At 40.8% G+C, this 19,904-nt stretch overlaps 1 protein-coding gene and 1 non-coding gene across 13 annotated transcripts in view; both read left to right on the top strand.

Moving 5' to 3' along the window:
* PUM1 (pumilio RNA binding family member 1) overlaps positions 1–19,904 on the top strand; it is a 138,780-nt gene that overhangs the window by 101,772 nt on the left and 17,104 nt on the right. For 9 of the 12 annotated variants that reach the window (XM_044914449.1, XM_044914458.1, XM_044914457.1 and 6 more), the window contains 6 exons: positions 1,303–1,441; positions 2,961–3,104; positions 4,020–4,316; positions 5,412–5,648; positions 15,540–15,807; positions 17,368–17,497. In XM_044914449.1, the coding sequence (XP_044770384.1) occupies positions 1,303–1,441; positions 2,961–3,104; positions 4,020–4,316; positions 5,412–5,648; positions 15,540–15,807; positions 17,368–17,497 (1,215 nt within the window). The remainder of the gene's footprint in view (positions 1–1,302; positions 1,442–2,960; positions 3,105–4,019; positions 4,317–5,411; positions 5,649–15,539; positions 15,808–17,367; positions 17,498–19,904) is intronic. The other 3 variants (XM_044914459.1, XM_044914456.1, XM_044914454.1) reach the window with 2 other exon arrangements.
* LOC123324751 lies at positions 1,558–1,635 on the top strand. Its single transcript, XR_006540017.1, has one exon. It is a non-coding gene; the product is annotated as a small nucleolar RNA SNORD103/SNORD85 (small nucleolar RNA).

Here is a 19,904-nt window from a genome sequence, read left to right as displayed (position 1 = left end):
GACTTGGAGTCAACCAAGTGTCTACACGACTCTTTTTGCCAGTATGGATGGTGGTGTGTGTTTCCCTTATGCTCCTTTAATAGTTGAGTGTTAGTGGTGTTTCTCTTTTACATTTTTTACCAAATGGTACCAAGAATAATCTGTACCCAGGTTCCTGATCATATGTCTAATTTTTATAAAAAGCAGAGTGATAGTGAAAGTGATTTGATAAGAACTTTTTTTGCCTTTGAAAACATGCAAAACACATTTTATAATTTTAGCCTTGGTCTGTGGGTTTTGCATTTTTACTTGCTGGAGTATATAGATCATGTGGAGTAGATTTTTTTTTTTTTAAAGATTTTATTTATTTATTTATTTATTTGAGACAGAGAGAACGAGAGAGAGAGAGCACATGAGAGGGGGGAGGGTCAGAGGGAGAAGCAGGTTCCCTGCTGAGCAGGGAGCCCGATGCGGGACTCGATCCAGGGATGTGGAGTAGATTCTTAAGAGCATTCAGAATAAGAATGATTACCACCATTTTGATACCTGTGTTTCATTCATAAAAAGTGGATCCTTCAGCACAGTGACAGAACTGGTCTTCTGTACTGAAAAAGGCAGTGTTCTTGACACTCATCTCCATTTAGATTGCGGTCTATTGTGGAATTTATGAGAGGAGAAATAGAAACAGGTCAGAAGCCTCCTAAGTCAAATCTGGGGAGCTCATTTGGGGCCATTTGGGCCTTGTAGAATGGGAATAGTGTTATAAGGTAGAGAAGGTGCTCTTATATTCCATAAAGAAAATACAGACTTTTGGTGGTTTTCCCCCCCCCCTTTAGACACAGATATTTTAATCTGTGTGGGTAGATTACCCTTGTTCATCCTATCTAAACTCCCCTCCCCACTCCATCAGACTCCTCCACCCACTTTTTGTCAGAGCACTGATATTTTATAGAGTTGCCATTTATTGTCTGTCTCATTCACTAGAATAAAAGCTTCAAGAGGGCAGGGGCTCTGTCTATTTCATTGCTTTATCTCTCGTACCTGCCAGATGATAGTCATTATGTGTTTGATTAATGAATCATCATTTTTTTAATGCTTTTGGCTGCTTATAAAGGTGTAATAATGTTTAAAAATGGTAGAATGAGATTTCACTAAATGAGATGTTGCTAATTGAATTTTTATCCTAACAGCAATGTCGTAGAAAACATTATAGGAAAAACAGTTACAACTATCAGTTTCTAAAAGTTGGCCCAACTTAAGCACACGGTGGGTCTTAGGTATTTTCAGTGACAAGAAAGTAGTTGACTTATTTCTGTCTCCCAGGTTCTCCGTGGAGGAGCCAGCCAGCGTCCTTTGACCCCAAATCAGAACCAGCAGGGACAGCAAACAGATCCACTAGTGGCAGCTGCAGCAGTGAATTCTGCCCTTGCTTTTGGACAAGGACTGGCTGCAGGCATGCCAGGTGAGGCTGCATTCTTGTTTCTAATACTTGGAGGGAAAAACAGTCTGCTTGTTGGGGGAGATTGAGAGGAGAACAGGCAGTGCTTTAAGCTTGTGTCGGCTTGTCATTATTTGGGCACTGGCAAAGATGACATACACTTGCCCTCACTTAGACCGTAGTTCGCTGATGAGAGCACCTAATTGTTCTGAGCCAGTCTTCGTCTTACATATATCTCCTCACGCATTGCTTGGAGTATGCTGTATTCCTTTGTGATGATCTGTTCTCTCCCTTAGGATTAGGGATAATAGAAGGAGTGGGCAGGCTACTTTAGCATCACTCCAGGGCCTTAGCCTTCATGCTGATGTCTCTGAACAGTATTATTAGGAAGTTCCTAGTGTTCCTTGATGGGGCGATCCCTCACGTTTCTAGGATTTCTCCCAAGCCAACAGCAGAGGTGCTTTATAGCTGCCTGCCCGTGATTAATATTTATCTTGAATATATGTTATTCTTGGCTCACTGTCACCTGATCCTATTCTTTGCATGGGTTGGAAGTAATTTGTGTTTCTTCCTTTGAAACAGGTCCTTGTAAGACCTCAGCATAAATGTATGGGTTCTTACTGATCATGGAGTGTAGCCCAATTAATTGATCTATTTATGAATTCACTGAGTAACTTTAACATGTATCATTTGTTATATTAGTTATTAAGCATTCAGGTTTTATTGGGAAGTCACCTGTAATTTCTCCTATTATTCAGTAGGATTTGGAGATTCCATCTCATATGGTGATGTGAAAGATCCTATTATTTGAAGTGTGTCTAGGTTTTACCTGCTAACTTGCAGGATATTTGTGCTTACACTGTTGTGAGGTATGAAAGTACTGTAATTGTACCCTCCGTTACTTCTCTAGTCAAAAAACATAAAATACTGTCGGTGTATGATTTCTGGTGATAACCTTGGTTAGCACTTTGAAGAGCACGGGTGTTCACTATCCTGCCGAGTTCCCTTTCTTTTATTTATTTTTTTAAAAGATTTTATTTATTTATTTGTCAGAGAGAGAGAGAGAGAGAGAGAAAGCACAAGCAGGGGGAGTGGCAGGCAGAGGCAGAGGGAGAAGCAGGCTCCCCACTGAGCAAGGAGCCCGATGTGGGGCTCGATCCCAGGACCCTTGGGATCATGACCTGAGTTGAAGGCAGACACTTAACCGACTGAGCCACCCAGGTGTCCCCCCGAGTTCCCTTTCTAACACTTAGCGGCTGGTAAGTAGTACTACCCCCTATTGTGCCAGATATCATGCTAGATCTGTCACATTCGTCCTTTAATTGTCACAGGAACTTTATGAGGCAGGTATTATTATTATCCTAATTGAAGAAATGGATGCTCAGAGATGCAAGGTCATACAGCTATCTAGGTGGTGAAGACAGGAGAGACATCTACGTCTGTCTGTCCCCACAGCTGAGAGTCTGTGACTGTTGACAATATTCAACTACCCAGGAAACACTGTTAGTTTCATATATACTTGTATGTGGCTTAATATTCCCAGGTTACCCAGTCTTGGCTCCTGCTGCTTACTATGACCAAACGGGCGCCCTTGTGGTAAATGCAGGAGCGAGAAATGGTCTGGGAGCTCCTGTTCGGCTTGTAGCTCCTGCCCCAGTCATCATCAGTTCCTCGGCCGCGCAAGCAGGTGAGCTTCTGTCTTCGTGAACTCCTGTCAGTAGTCCAAAAGGGGCGATGGATGATGTTCTTACAATATGTTGAAATGTACTTTATTTGACAGTTCTCAATATAGCAATTCTGCCCTGTAATATTTCAAAGAGAAAATCAGAAGCAGCAAGTGACCTCGATAGATTCTGTTGACAGCCATGTACCAGCTGGTTAGCAGCAAGGACCTGCTCCACCGTGAACATAGGAAGTTGGATTACTCACACAAAATGGCACCGTTGGCAGAAGTCCAAGGCTAATTTCACAGAAATCCTTGACATTATTTTAAGATAATATTTGTTTTTGTGGGTTTTTTTTGGGGAGGGGATGTTGTTTTTTGTTTTTTGGAGGGGGGCGGGATGGAGGGAATAGTGAGAAGTGGGCAGAGCAATATATTTTGATGGGGGACAGAATAGGTTTTTATTTTAAGCTTTAAATATGTGTGTATATATATTAGGAATATAAATTAAGAACAATAGTGGGAACATCTAGAAGAGAGCAATATGTTCAGGAATTCGAGGGGCTTGCGTATATTGCCAACAGTGGTTCTGGAAAAGACCTCAACATTGATATTTGTGGAACTTGAGATTTTAGGAAGTAGTCGTATTTAAAATGGCTACATTTGACATCTGTACCTATTTTAAACTGCAGACTCTTTAAAGCTACCACCATAGTGAATTTGGCTTCCATGGTATTTTGACTTCAAATTGGAAGCAGAAGTAGAAAATAGAAGCCTCAGATGGAGGGCTCAAAGGCAGATTCGTGTAGTTCTTTACAAAGCTCATGTCTGCTTTGCGAAGCTAGGAGCGCGTGACAGCGTTTCTGGAAGGCTAGCGCCGAGGCTGGGGTACGCGGCCAGCGCCTTTCCCAGCCCAATGCTTTGCTTTCTTCTTTGTAGCTGTTGCGGCGGCCGCAGCTTCAGCAAATGGAGCAGCCGGTGGTCTTGCTGGAACAACAAATGGACCGTTTCGCCCTTTAGGAACCCAGCAGCCCCAGCCCCAGCCCCAGCAGCAGCCCAGTAACAGCCTGGCATCCAGCTCTTTCTATGGCAACAACTCTCTGAGCAGCAATTCACAGAGCAGCTCCCTCTTCTCCCAGGGCTCTGCCCAGCCTGCCAACACATCCTTGGGATTCGGAAGTAGCAGTTCTCTCGGCGCCACCCTGGGATCAGCCCTCGGAGGGTTTGGAACAGCAGGTAGAAATCCGACTTAAGTGCTGTTAAAACTGAATTTTTGTTGTTTTTGCAATCTTTGTGGAACACTGATGATGCATGGAACCCTGGACAGATACCCCAGGCAGATCTGGACCGAGCCCCGTGGGAATTCGGCCGTCCCACATATCTTTGAGATGACGGACTGTTAAAATCAAGTTTTACATTTGGGGCTGATTTCAGGTTTATGCTCACATTGCTACTTATTTATACTCTCATAGTTGATTTGTTTCAGGGATCAGAAAACCAGGGGAGGTTTTTTGCAGGCATTGGGAAGAACGTGGAGGGAAGTGTAGAAATGTGAATGTTAAAAACTGAGGGAGGAGGACTGACCAAAGACGACAGGGTAGTGTACCCCTCAATCTGCAGGCCTTACAGAGTCAGGAGTTTGCTCCAGTCTTTTGAGAAGAATTAAGGTGGATATTATGGAAAAGTGGGAAGGACATTAGACCAAGATATTTTTAATGTTTCGATGGGAGGATAAAGCAGGAAAATAGTTAGGAAAACAGTGGGATAATTGCAGTGTTTGTAGAACAATGTGATCTCAGAACAGAAGGGCATGTTTGAGAGAGAGAATCTTAGATTGGAATTGGGAGCTAGCAATAACTCTTGATTGAACCCTGAGAAGAGAAGATCTTGAGAAGATAGGCTTTCACATGTAAGTCTTGTGTAGTGGGGAAATACCCCATTTACAAATCTTTTTTCTGTATTCCATTTTTCTACTAGAACCTTTGGGTTGATGAAAGGCATTCTTTCTAGCCCATTTTCTTTCACCTTTTCCATAGCTTATGTGGCCGTCCGAGCTTTTTACCCCATCCCCACCCCATAATATGTGACACCAAAGGAAGGTAAATTTAGCATTCGTGTGATGGTTTGAACAAAAGCTTCATGTTAACCTGAGCCATGTCCTCTTTATTACTTTACCTGCCCCCTAGAACTGCCACATGAACAGTTAGGCTGTCTCTGCTGACAAATTTGCGGTGGTAAGGAGTCTGGATCAAAGTGTTAGGAACAGGTCACTGGGCTTGTTCTTCAAAGAACAGGCCTTTTCTTATCTGCATTGTTTTAATTCCATTTTAGTTGCAAACTCCAACACTGGCAGTGGCTCCCGCCGTGACTCCCTGACTGGCAGCAGTGACCTTTATAAGAGGACATCGAGCAGCTTGACCCCCATTGGACACAGTTTTTATAACGGCCTTAGCTTTTCCTCCTCTCCTGGACCCGTGGGCATGCCTCTCCCTAGTCAGGGACCAGGACATTCACAGACACCACCTCCTTCCCTCTCTTCACATGGATCCTCTTCAAGCTTAAACCTGGGTAAGAACCATTACTCTAACACCACCTTGAACTCTAGAAATCTCTTGCCACTGATGACATTACAAGTACTTTGCGTAAGCAAAGGACAGTCCCTTTATCCCAGGAGTGTCCTGGGTGTTCTGTGCCTTCCTTAAGTGCCTCATGTTATTTAGGCTGTACCTAGAGAGCATAGCAGTTTTGGATTTATTCAAGTTTGGGTGCATCCACTATATATTCACTTCAGCTTCAGTCTGAACATCTTGTTCTTTGGCTACACGTGGGAGTCTTTCATTATAAATCCAGTACAGATTCATTTTCAGGAAAGCTGGAAAACACAGAGACATAGACAAAGAATGTGTTCATCTAGTGTCACCACCGAAATATCACAATTAATATTTTGCCTTATTTTTCAGACTCCCTCCCCCCCATATACGCCTAATATCTTACTTTCCCACACAAAAACGTTTTATTTGAAAAAATTGCCAGATTCTTGATTTTTTTTTTTTTTTTTTGGTATAAACTACCTAGTATGCTAATGAGTATAGATGTGTATTTCTCAACTGTATGTTTAGGTTGTTATTATGTATGGGGATTTAAAAATGTTACCATCTAGATCCTAAAATGAGGAAGGAAAAGAGGATTGTAAACAGCAGGCTGTAAGAATGAGAAGAAACTTAACATTAATACTTCGGGTGGCAAATTCCTAAGTCCTTCAAGAGGTGGAAGGTGGTGCATACTTCCTTTCCTCAGATACTTACCGAGTTTGCGTTTTGAAGTGCTGATTTATTTCTTAGATGAGGAGAGTTGAGGCATTGAAGTAGAGTGACCATACAACTTATGGTGCAAGGTAGGACACATTTGAGAGTAGATGGGAGTGCTGTTAACAATGAACTCTGTGATGACAGACCCAAACTGTCCTAGGAAAAGTCATCATGTATGGCTACTTTCCCCAGAAGATTATGTTTGGTTTTTATTTTTAATCCTCTGTTTACTTATTTTTTTAGAGCAGTTTTAGCTTCATAGCAAATTTGAGGGGAAAGTACAGAGATTACTCCTGTACCCTCTGCCCTGCACATGAGCAGGTTTTTCTAGTAGCAGCACCCCCAGCCAGAGTGGTACCTTTTACAGTTGATGAACCGACATTGACACACAATTATCTTCCAGAGCTCATAGTTTACATGGACTCTTTTCAGTTTTTAACCAGCAAGATTATAAGTGGCTTTATGGGCTCCAAGATGAGGATGGACTAAACATGAATAGTATGCTTTCATTTGGAAAGACAAAGACTGGGAAGTGATTTATAAAAGTCAAAGAAGTCCTGAAGGGGATAGGATAGTAGAGGTCTTATTCTAGGACCAAGAATGCTATCTCTGAGTTGGAGAGGTGGTTTTTAAGGCAAAAATACGTACCTATGTATGTACATACACATTTGTGTGAGTGTGTGTGTATCCTGAAATCTCACGTGGTCAGAGCTGTCCTTGTGGAACTCATTGTCTCAGGTTACATATGGACGTTACTTTAGAGAAGTTGTCAGGCCATTCTAGATTGGTAAATCCATGTTGGACAGATAAGGCAATGGGGGGTACATTGCACAACAGTGTTTCCTAGTGACAGAATGCTTGGCTTTAAAGACTGAGGGTTAATGCAAATTGTAAGGGGTAAATGAAAGTCCCAGTTTAGTGTGTAGATGGAAGGAGCTAATACTTATTGTAGTTATTATCTGCTACTATTAATGGTTTTGAGTGCTGTACATATAACTCTGGCAGGTGTAGGTATTTTGCCCATGGTACAGGAGTGAGGAAATTGCCTGAAATATCTTGCTGAAGTCTTCTCATTATCTGAAGAGATTTAGCATCAAATGTGTTTCGCTCCAAAGCCCACACCATCATTGTACGTCCTGTCACGTGATGTGCCCAGGGTATCTTTTAAACCAGTGCATTATCAAATCCAGAAGTCTTCCCTTTTAATTCCTTGATTTAAACATTTGAACTATGTCAGCTCATATTGACATTCATAGTAAGCCAACTAAATCTTGCAAACTTTTTTTTTGTGGGGGGGGCGCGGTGAGGGGTGGGGTGGTGGTGGTCCAAGAGCCAGGTCGTAAATATTTTAGGCTTGCAGGTCAGATGGTCTCTGTAGTAAGTATTCAGTTCTGCTGTGAAGTACAGAAGCGGCCACAGACAAAATGTAAATGGACATGTAGCTATCATGCAGTCAAACTTCATTTCCAAAAATCGGTGGTAGGCCAGATTTGTCCTGTGGGCTGTAGTTTGTCAGCCCCTGAACTAGATGCTGTGGCTCTTGGGGTTTGAAAATGGAGCTGGAATCAGTACTTGCATGCATGGTACCTTTCCTCTTCCCAGTGGATCAACATTGTCATGAAGTATACTTCCTTCTTCATTCCTGTTTCCCCTGTGAAGGAGGAAATGACTGTTGGGGCAAGCGATTTCTCATTTTAATGACTCTTGCTGTCTGCCTGGTTTTCTTTCTAACGTATCTTCTCTTTTAGAAACAATTGAGCTCATTTAAGCAATTTAGTTGCCTGTGTTTGCATGGAACTTCCATGGCTGCGGGTACTGTGTGAGTCAGACATGTCATTCCTCAGGAACCCTGTGTCTTGATCAGTAGAGCTTTGCCTTCGCTCAGTCTGTTTCCTTGACAGAAGGGTTCTTGTGTGCTTTAGTCTTAACCTAGAGAAAATAGAGGTATGGGAATTGGTTTCTAACAGTGTTCATGTAGAGGTCCTGAAGCCATTTTTGGTGCAGGAGACTTAACATTGCTTTGCCAGATATATACTGGCCACACGTGATACGGTTTCTGCTGTTAATAGTGCTGTGCTGCTGACCCCGGCCATTGGTTCTCAGACCAGGAGCCGTGCTGTGCGCGCATTCACTGTGTTCACTTCTCTCGTAACTCTCTTCTACACTCAGCATGGTCTCGTGCCTTTCGTAACACCACACAGCTAGCAAGTATTTGAACGTACATACCAGCCTGTAGATCTCTATTGTTTTCCCAGTGTGGATCTTTTCTCCATCATAACGATTTTCATACTTCTTCCCCGAAGTCACACATGTGTTAGGATACTCTCCAAATGATCACTGACCTGCTTAGTTAGCTTAGTTTTTTTTTTCCCCCTTATTATTTATTCAACACGTTTTGGTGTCTCATTATTTATTCAGCAATCACTTGTTGGTGCCTGCTTATGACTCTTAAATGTTTTTTCCATTAGCAGTTGGTTAAAGACCAAAATTCTTTTTTTTAAAGAAAAACTTTATTGAGTTACATTTTACATATAAAATTTACCCATTTCAGGCTTACAGTTCAGTGATTTTTAGTAACTTTCTGAATTGTACAACCGTCACCATAAATCAGTTTTAGAATATTTTCATCCCTTCAGTAAGACTTCTCAAGACCAATTAAAATTAATCTGCATTCATACCTTTAGCCCCAGTCAGCCACTGATCTACTTTCTGTTTTTAAATTTGCCTTTTCTGAACATTTCATATAAATGGAACCATACAATATGTGATCTCTTTTGTTTGGCTTCTTTCCCTTCTCATGGTGTGTCCCTCCCCCCAGCCCCACCCCCACCGCATTTGCACGTTTTTGAGATTTCATTCATAATCTTATATGTGTCAGTAGTTTGTTTCATTTTCTTGCTGAATTGTCGTCGTCTTTATGGACATACCACATCTTGTCTAACCATTCACAGTTGAAGGATTTTTGTTGGTTATAGGTTTTGGCTATTAGAAATGATGCTGCTATGAACCTTGCATGCAAGTCTTACTGTGGGGCACATTTTTTTATTTCTCTAGTAGTAGAATTGCTGAATTGTGTTTCAGTTTTATGTTAAACTTAGAAAATGCCAAAGTGTTTTCCAAGTTGGTGCACCATTTTACATTCCCATCAGCAGTGAGAGCTCTAACTTCTCTGCATCTTTACCGGTGTTGTTCTTGCCTCATTTAATACAGCTATTCTGGTGGGCTTGAAATGGTATGTCATTGTGGTTTTAATTTCCATTTCCCTCATGACTAAGGATGTTGAACATTGTTTTCATGTGCTTATTAACTATTCATGTATCTTTGGTGAAATGTCTGCTCATATTTTTTGCCCATTTTAAAATTTGGGTTGTTTGTCTTATTACTGAGTTGTATGAGTTCTTTTTATATTCCTGGCTACAACTCCTTCATTAGATACCTGCTTTGCATGTTTTTTGCTTGTCTTTTCTCCTTCCTTCCTTCCTTTTTTTTTTTAATACTCCACACCAATCTTTTTTTTTTTTTTAGTTTTTTTTTTTTTTTTTTTTCAGAGAGGGAGAGAGAGTCCCCGTGAGCACAAGCAGGAGGAATGGCAGGCAGTGAGAGAAGCAGGCTCCCCGCTGAGTGAGGGGCCCAGTACAGGACTCAATCCCAGGACCCTGGGATCATGACCTGAGCCAAAGGCAGACGCTTAACCGACTGAGCTACCCAGGCGTCCTGTCTTTTCATATTTTAAAAGTATCTTTTGAAGTGCAGCAGTTTTTAATTTTGATTAGGTCCAGCATATCATGCTTTCTGGTGTAGAAATCTTTGCCCAGCTCAAGCTCTTAAAGATTTTTCCCATGTGTTTTGTTCTAAAAATTTTACTGTTTTAACTCTTACATTTAAATTTATCATCCGTTTTGAGTTAATTTTGTGTTATTGCCTGAGGTGGAAGTGCATCTTTTTTAAGCGTGCACCATTTCCCCCAGCAAAGTATCTAAATTTTTGGTGTACAGGTCCTACACCCTTTTGTTAAATTTGTTCCTACCTGGGCGCCTGGGTGGCTCAGTTGGTTAAGCGACTGCCTTCGGCTCAGGTCATGATCCTGGAGTCCCGGGATTGAGTCCCGCATCGGGCTCCCTGCTCAGCGGGGAGTCTGCTTCTCCCTTTGACCTTCCCCCATCTCATGCTCTCTCTCTCTCATTCTCTCTCTCAAATAAATAAATAAATAAAATCTTTAAAAAAAAAAATTTGTTCCTACCTGTCTTCTTTTTCTTATGCTGTTATGAATGGAATTGTATCCTTGGTTTGGTTTTGGATTGTTTGTTGCTTGCTTGTAGAAATACAGTTGATTTTTGTGTATTGATCTTATATTCTGCAAATTCACCATACTTACTTATTAGTCCCAATAGGTATGGGTAGATTCCTCAGGATATTCTGTATATAGGATCATGTCACTTGTGAATAAAGCGTTTTTCAATCTGGATGCCTTTTATTTTATTTTCTTGTCAATTGTCTAGAACCTCCAGCACAGTGTTAAATACAGTAGACAAGAGCACACATCCTTGCCTTGTTCCTGATCTTGAGGATAAAGTATTACTCTTTTACTTTTAAAGTATGATCATTGTAGGTTTTTCATAGATGCCCTTTATCAGGCTCACTTCTATTCTAAGTTTAAGAGTTTTGCCATGAATGGGGTTTGGATTTTGTTCAGTGCTTTTTATGTGTTTATTGATGATTGTGTGGTTTTTATCTTTTATTCTGTGAATATGGTATGTTACATTAATTATTTTTTGGTTGTTAATCCACCCTTGTGTTCCAGGGATAAACTCTGCTTGGTCCTGTTGGAGTCGGTTAATATTTTTGTTGAAGAGTTTTGCATCTATATTCATGAAGGGTTCTGTCATTTTCCTTTCTTTGTCTGACTTGTTAGCATGGTGACATTGACCTTACAGCATAGGTTGGGAAATGTACCGCCCCCCTCTGTTTTCTGGACGAGTTTGTGGAGTATTGGTATTATTTCTTTAAACAATTTGATAAAATTCAACAGTGAAACTATTCTGGCCTGGGTGTTTACTAATGGGAAGATTTTTAATTACTAGCTCAATTTCTGTTTACATCTTACGGGGTCAGGTTTTCCATTTCTTCTTGAGTCAATTTTGGTAATTTGTGACTTTCTAGGAATTTGTTCTAAGTTGTCACATTTGTTGGCCTAGAGTGGAAATGTCTTAAGAAATAAAATCTCCCACCCACTTTCTCAGTCTCTCCCTTCCATCTCTCCCATACATAAACGTACATATGTGCATATGTGTGTTTAGTAATATAAGTAAGTTTTGTATGACCCCGAGCAAGTCAGATGCTGAAATAGTTTGTCTTAGGTGTGTGTTACACTTCTAAATTAAAAAGTATTGTTTTTGTAATTATTAATATTACTATTGATAATATTATTAACAACTAGACTTACAGTCCCCGTTTGTGGCTTATATGTAGGTGAGATGAAGCCTTTAGGGTCTCACCTGTACCTAAAACATTCATCTCTAATAAGTTCCATCTTACCTCAGCTAGAAAAAGTAAGGGATGTGGAGATGAGTCTCCCAAAGGTCTGATTCTTACTTAATAGTTTTGTGTCTTGCCTCCCTGTAGATGTCTCCATTCCACACCCATCTCCTCCCCATTTCCTGAAATGCTTCTTCATGCTTATGGTTTTCTCCGCAATCTCCGGATAGTGCCATTTTTAAACTCTAAGCATCAAGAAGTAGCAGATGTAATATAATGTGCGTGGTTGACAACCCCCAGCCTTATCATGTGTCCTGGAAGAAGTATACTGTGCTTGTTAATTCCCACAGTGTTGAAATACAATAAAAGTAAGCTTGAAAGTTCATAATCTGTCCAAGGCAAAAAAAAATGTAAGCACTTAGTTTTATATGATAGAATTCCTGTCTTCTTGAAATTAATTCTTGCTGTTCTTATAAGTACTTAGTCCTTTAAGAAAAGCAAAGTTCAATCACAAAATGGTTTTCTCTGTCCCTGCATGAACTGCAAGAGATGTTTCTAATTTATCGTTCAGTAACTTGTACTAATTTTGGATTATTTACTAGTCATGTGTGTGCCTTTCCTACTTCTCCATTCTAAAAGGTAATGTAGTATTTTGTGATTGCTCACCTGATTCTCTGAAAGTGACTTGTCATCTGTAAAATTAACCATGTGAAAATTAACTTATTTTGTACTCAGTAGTATGCACTGATGACAACTCATTTTGGGCTTATTTTAATTTAGGGCTACCTGGCTGTGGTATTAGTATTAGAGAGTAGACTGGGGAGAACTTACTGTAAACATTTTGGTGAGCGGTGTTGCCTCTGCCTGTATTAAATAGAGTCAGATGTTGGGGACCTTGACCGTTTTTTCTTTAAAGGTGAAGAAGGCAGGATTTTTCCCCGTGGGTATTCGATTCTGTTCTTCTTGGTCTTTGTTCTCTTTCCTTTTTGGTTTCTGGGGATTCTGTTGATACATCCTCTAGCCCAGGGATTCTTCCCTCAGGTGGGTCCTGTTTACTAAGAAGCCCATCAAAGAGTTCCTCATTTTGGTCACAGAAGTCTTTATCACTGGCATTTCTTTTTAGTTCTTAGGACTTCCATCTCTGCTCACATTGCCCACCTGTTCCTGGATGCTGTCTACTTTCTCCTGTCAGAGCCTGTAGCGTATTCACCAGAGTTGTGTTCAGTTCCCAGTCTGATGACTTGAATATCCCTGCCGTGTATGTCTCCGATGCTTGCTTTCTCTTCACATTGTGTTGTCTGACTGTTGGTATGCCTTGTAATTGTTTCGTGAGAGCCAGCTATGATGTGCCGGGTAAAAAGAACTGCTGTAAAGAGGCTTTCGGTCATGTGTTGGCGAGGTGTGTGGGGAGGGGCAGTGCTCTGTGGTCCCATCTTTGGGGCTCGGTCTTTTAGGGAGCCCGTGCTTCCGGACCTCCAGCTTCACAAGGGCTTCTCATTTGTTTCCTCCCCCTTTTGGTGGGACAGGATGGGTTGAATAGGCTGGAGTTGTGTATCTCCCTTCCCCAGCTCAGTCGGTCTTTGATGATAGCCCAGGAGGTTACGCTCTGGTTAACTGGTTTCCCCAGAGGGCAGACTTGGTGAAGAACAGAGTGCTCTGGCCTGTCTCAGAATGGTTTCTTTTCCCTTCACCTTACTTAAGCCAGAGAAAATTTTTCTCTTGTATTTATTGTGGAACCTGGTTGCAATCTCGGAGGTAAATCTCACAATATGGGGGTTTTAACTCTCAGGGCTGCCCATTCTAAGTTAATAAAGCAGTTTGTCATTTACAGTTCAGGTTTCCTTAGGTTTGTCATCCATATTAGGATGGTTTTTTTAGGAGTTTCGTTCTGTTTCTCTGTTGATTTGTTACTTTTTCCTAAATGCCTTTATTATAGTGACTACATTCCTAAAATATCTTTCTTTTCAAAATTCTTTGTGTTTGTGCCATTCCTTCTTCTTAAGCACGTTCCTTGCTGTTCCCACACTCTGCAGGACCTGCTGACTTACTTGATTTTCACCTCTTTGCCCATTTCTCTGCTTTCTCAGGCCAGGGAATAAAGAATTGTTTCTGAAATGGTTTAATAAAGAGCAGCCATATGGCTACTTACTATTCTCTATTCTTATAAACCTCCTCCCTTTCTTGATATAACTGAGTCTGAAAATGAGTCTCATTTGGTTGCAAAGGCACTTACTCTGGAGTTGAGTTGTGTCACAGATTCTAGCCACAATTATCTTGGGTTTTGTATCTTTGGGTGAGCATTTCACCTCTTTGGGCCTTAATTATCTGTTACTTAAATGGTAATTTAAAACTTCTTTTCCAAAATACCAGTGAGAATTCAGTAAAAGTGTATATGGAATACTTCTAGCATAGCGCCTGGCATAGGACAAGTGCTCAGTAAATGTTTCACAAATGTTAACATTGAGCCATTTCCTTTTGGTTCCATCACTTTCATTGAGATCCAGACCTTTGAAGCTGGGCCCTAGAATTCTGTGGAGAAATCCAAGCTGGGTATCTTTTTGTAGCTGCCATTAAACTCCAGAGCAGACATTCATTACATCTCATGAAGTTAATGGACAGTTCATGCTGGGTGACTTTTCTCATGGATTCTGAGTTGTTGTTCATCTGTGCTCTTTGTGGTTTATTTTGGTTTTTCTTACCTACTTTGCCTTTTTGTTTAAAAGGAGTGGGGTAAAGTAACACACAAAAAGGGTTTTTTGTTTTTTTTTTTTATAGTGTAAACTTAAGAAAAAACTACCATTGTAAAAAAGAAAGAATATTGAATATATATTCTCATGATACGTTTTTACTCTGCTTTACATTTTGATAAGCTTTTTGGTCTTACCTCTATTTTATCTGTGTAGAGATTCACAATTATTATTCCCTTGTCATCAATTCAGTCATGAGTCTCCGTGGCATGAAAGTTGTTGCTACTGCAATCATTTCAGGCTCTGTCCCAAAAGAAGGTGTTAAGAGCTGCCCATTCCGGATGCAGATCTTGAAAACCTTCCATTGCAAAGCATATGTCCTTTTTTCCTACTCCTTATGTCTCTTCCTCAGCCTAGGGTGCCTTAGTGATTTTTCAGATTTCTGTTTAGTGGCAGAACCATTCCTTCAAAGCTTTTTGGGAAGCTCTTTATATAAAACAGACCAATCTGGATACTCTTTTTTTTTTTTTTTTTCTCCTTTTTTAAGGAAGGGTTTCCGTTGGGAATGGGATTATTCTTCTCATGGCAGGAATCTCCCCAGAGCTCAGAGCAGAAAACGACTTGCAGTCTCTGTGCATTGTGTGTTTTCGGATTCCTGGTGCTGAGGTGTTGGGTCACAGGGCAGGCACTTTCCCCATCATTTTCCTTACTAAGGGCTGTGTTAACCATTGCTCCGTTATTGCTAGCGGTCCCCTATCAGAGGGTCCAAGCATTTCCCCTCTCAGTCTTTGTGCAGAAGTTTCTTTCCGTCTTGGTGAGTTGGCCTTATAAAAACTGTGGCACTGATAGAATCAGATCTTAACACAAAAGCAATAGAATTGAAACAAAATCAGAAACGATGCAGGCTTTCATGTGTGAGATGCTTTTTCCCTCCTTGAACAGAATTCCTTAAGAATGAGTCTTGAGTTGTCTTGTTCTGTAACCAACAGGAGGCCTCACCAATGGCAGTGGGAGATACATCTCTGCTGCACCAGGCGCTGAAGCCAAGTACCGCAGCGCGAGCAGTGCCTCCAGCCTCTTCAGCCCCAGCAGCACCCTGTTTTCTTCCTCCCGGTTGCGATACGGAATGTCTGATGTCATGCCCTCTGGCAGGAGCAGGCTTCTGGAGGATTTCCGAAATAACCGGTACCCCAATTTACAACTGCGGGAGATCGCTGGGCATATAATGGAGTTTTCCCAAGACCAGCATGGGTCCAGGTGAGGACTTGGCTTTGGCACTTAAGGTAACTGAAATCTTAATGCCTTAAATTCCATGCCTCAGATAAGGTATATACTAAGTAAATAGCCATGAAGTAATTGAAACAAAGTTTGCCTCTTAGTATGCTTCCTATTATTTATTTCAGAGGGATGTGGGGATATGAGGGTCATCAGATACACAGGTGATTGAAAAGAGCCCTTTAGTAATCTGGATCACATGCTTCAAACAAACCTTTTTATCTTATTGTGGTGTTCCTAGTTCATGGGAACCTCACAGAATGTTTATAATTTAAGGAACAGAAACACTAACACAAAGATGTGTGTACACTTTTGTTACTTAAATCACTATTAAGAGTCTTGCTCTTTTTTTTTTTTTTTTTAAAATTTTTTTTTTTGGGGGAAGACAAAAGGGGGGGGGGGGGGGAGGGGCAGAGGGAGAAGTAGACTCCCTGCTGAGCAGGGAGCCCAACATGGAGCACGATCCCAGGACCCTGAGATCATGACCTGAGCTGAAGGCAGATGCTCAACTGACTGAGCCACCCAGGCACCCCAAGAGTCTTGCTGTTAAAGAGAAATTATTCACATGTAAGTTTGGCTGTCTGCTTGCTCAGGAATAAGATAGCTTCACTACTTTTCTGTGTCGTTCCACTCTGTAGAAGTGAGTCTACGTAGAGGTGAGAGAGAAGAGGCTACTCTAAAACACAGAATCTGCTTTGGCTTATCCCTCCCCGTTTGGCTGTTCTAGTGGCCTTCGCAGAAGGGGACCACCCTGGTTCTGGGGGAGAAAAGCCTAATTATGGTGACATCACCCATCCTTTCCTATTTGTCTCCATTTCTCTTTCTTGCTCTCTGTGCCCACTGAAACAGCTTCTAAAGAACCCATCTCCTCTTTCAGTTTTGCCATCTTGCTACCGGGCAAGGATTTCTTCTATTTGGATCCTATAGACCAGATTGGGAGACAGCATGTTTTTTCTTATATAGTTACCTGAACTGAAAATCGCAGACTTGAGTACTACTTCAGAAGACACTGCAGGCATAAATCACAGCTCTTCCACATCATGAATGAGTACTGCTTCATATGCCCATGAGCTAAAGGAGACAACGAAGGGCTGTAAGCATGGAGTTCATTGATGTAGGGCTGGTTTCTAGAAGAGAAAGTCAGGTAGAGTTCTCCCTGAGTTAGGCCCACCTTCACCCTCATTTCCCTGCCCCCCTGCTTGTCTCCCCCTCATCCCCACACATACATACGGTTTTGTATGTTTGTAATGAAATATACTAAAATTTAAATATACTTTTAAATATACTTTTAAAAGCTCAGTGAAGTTAGGGGTACTTCACACTATAATTTTTTTCCTTTTCAGAGATTTCAGTGAAGTGAGCTCGACTAATTCATTTAAATAACACTATTTGTGTGTGTGTGTGTGTGTGTGCCCATATATGTGGGTGCGTGCACATGCGCACAGTTTCAGAATGGATACATTATATAAATTGAACTAATCCTTATTGATTTCCAAGTCTTCCTGAGATGCTAGGATTGCCATTTTTTACTTTGTACTTCAGATTCATTCAGCTGAAACTGGAACGAGCCACACCAGCTGAACGCCAGCTTGTCTTCAATGAAATCCTCCAGGCCGCTTACCAGCTAATGGTGGATGTATTTGGAAATTACGTCATTCAGAAGTTCTTTGAAGTAAGCCTTTGTTCTTTCTATTCTTTGACGTTAGAGAATCTCCGGAGCATTTTGATTTTCATTAGCTGTTTTTAGAATGGCAATCTCATTCCAGTCCTCAAAATGAAGTGTGTGTGGTCTTTTTGAAGAGCTTTTAGATGTTTCTCCAAGTTATTAGCAGCAGTATATCGTTTAAATACCCAAGCAGATGTGCCAGTCTATTTTAGGAATGTGTTTGGAGAACCGCTGTCCCCATTAGGATCCAGCACATTATTTCTGATTGTTATGATAGATTCACTAAACATGTCATTTTTAGAGGAAATAATCCTCGTAAGATAATTTTAGCAGGATCACGATAAAGTGTTCTAAAAAATGGGTTTTTAGGATTCCTGTTATCTATTTTCAAAGAGTTATCTTTGAATGTCAACTGTAGTGTTTTTCATCATAAACTACAGTCATGAGGATTGTTAAATGCTTCTTTTTAGGTGATCCTTCAGCCTTGGTTTCCTCTTTTACTTCTGTTATTATGAATAACGTCCACTCTTGTTACCATTGCTTTTGGAAAGGATTAATGAGATTGGTGGATTAATGTCTGTTTCCCCTACTAAACTAAAATGTCGGAAAGGCAGGGATTTTTTTGTATGCTGTTGTAACCCTGGTGTGCCGGTATCAGCAATTCCAACCAAGTCCTAAATCCAGAAAGGAATGAGACATTGAGATGAAGAACCTCTGTTACAGGGGAAAATGCTGGAACTGCACATTACCTGCTCCAGACAGAAGAAATTTGTCAATTTATACATCTTACTTTGTTCAGTTTGTGTGAAGATTTAAAAAAAAGAAAAGGCTCACTCACAGCCTTTGTATTCCTACCTTTTCTCACAAAGACTGAACTTCTTTGACTCTTTTTTTTTTTTTAAGATTTTATTTATTCATTTGAGAGAGAGACAGAGCACAAGCAGGGGGAGAGGCAGAGGGAGAAGCGGGCTCCCTGCTGAGCAAGGAGCCCAGTATGGGGCTTGATCCCAGAACCTGGAGATCATGACCTAAGCCAAAGGCAGACGCTTAACCATCTGAGCCACCCAGGTGCCCTACTTCTTTGACTCTTAACTCCTTAGTGATGCACTAAGAAACCAGCATATTTGTAACATTTTTATTTACTGAGATTTTGTGATTAAATTCTGAGCAAAGTGAAAATGCAGTGACTTTTAAAGGAACTTTGTTTTATAAACACATCTGTCATCTTTGTGGTCTGTATTAAAGCAGGAAAAATTGTTGCTATTACTTTAGGTTCTTGTAACAAAGAGTAACCTTTTTGTGGTCCCTGTAAAATTACTGTAATATTTGGTAGCAAACAATCCATGTGCCCTAGCGAAAGGTTAGAGTTAATCCATTATATCTTTAATTTGAATGTTTGTGCTTTTTAAATTGATCCAATACTTGAGGGGCAACTATCAGTCAAAATCAGTTTGGGGAATAAGCAAAAACTGGGGGTTGCTGTACTAGATATGGTTTGTTTTTAAAAATTCAGAGAACTGAAAAACGATTTATGATGATTCTTGTTTCTGAGATGCATCTATTGAATTGGTAAAGTAATACCAGTGACTTTTAGGGGAGCCTGGGTGGTTCAGTCATTGAGTGTCTGTCTGCCTTCAGCTCAGGTCATGATCCCAGGGTCCTGGATCGAGCCCTGCTTCGGGCTCCCTGCTCGGCGGGAAGCCTGCTTCTCCCTCTCCCACTCCCCCTGCTTGTGTTCCCTTTCTCTCTGTGTCTCTCTCTGTCAAATAAATTTAAAAAAATGTTAAAAAAAAACAAAAAGAAACCAGTGACTTTGAATCCTATGCTTCTTCCCCTTAAATTTCACTTAAAATTAAAAATCCCCAATTAAAAATAAGAAACCAACATAGAATGACTTATATTTTTGATTTTAGAATGTCTTTTCCCACCATCTTGTTCCAGATAGAAGAATGTAGAGCTCTCCAGCTCTAGAGGTCCATGTGCAGGCAGAGATGGCTGACTGAACAGGGGATTATAGCTGTATGATTGGGGACAAGCTAGAGAACTTCCCTGGCTCACACAGCATCCCTGGTCCATAGTTCCCTTGTGTGGAAACTGAGTGGGTTTGGGAAGCTGATTATATATAAAATCTCCTCCAGTCTCATGATTATGTCATTCAAATGAAAATAAAAAGCCAGGGATGGGAAATCCTTCTAGGAAGAGCTTTAACATTTGTGCAGCCTTACCTCTAAATTATTCTGCTAACTTGGCCCCCCGGACTCTGTTGCCCTATATATAGAGAAAATTTCAATTCTTAGAGTGATGTAGAACCCTAATTCAAAACAGAATGTCCATATGTTTAATTTCATGTGGATGAAAGAGGAACTTTCTAACCCGTGGGCCTCAGACACCTGAGCGCTATAGATTTGCTCTA

The sequence above is a fragment of the Neomonachus schauinslandi genome, chromosome 4, assembly GCF_002201575.2.
Source record: "Neomonachus schauinslandi chromosome 4, ASM220157v2, whole genome shotgun sequence".
In the NCBI taxonomy this organism is placed as follows: domain Eukaryota; kingdom Metazoa; phylum Chordata; class Mammalia; order Carnivora; family Phocidae; genus Neomonachus; species Neomonachus schauinslandi.
Note: the sequence above shows the minus strand (reverse complement) of the source record. Positions and strands in the feature narration are given on the sequence as shown.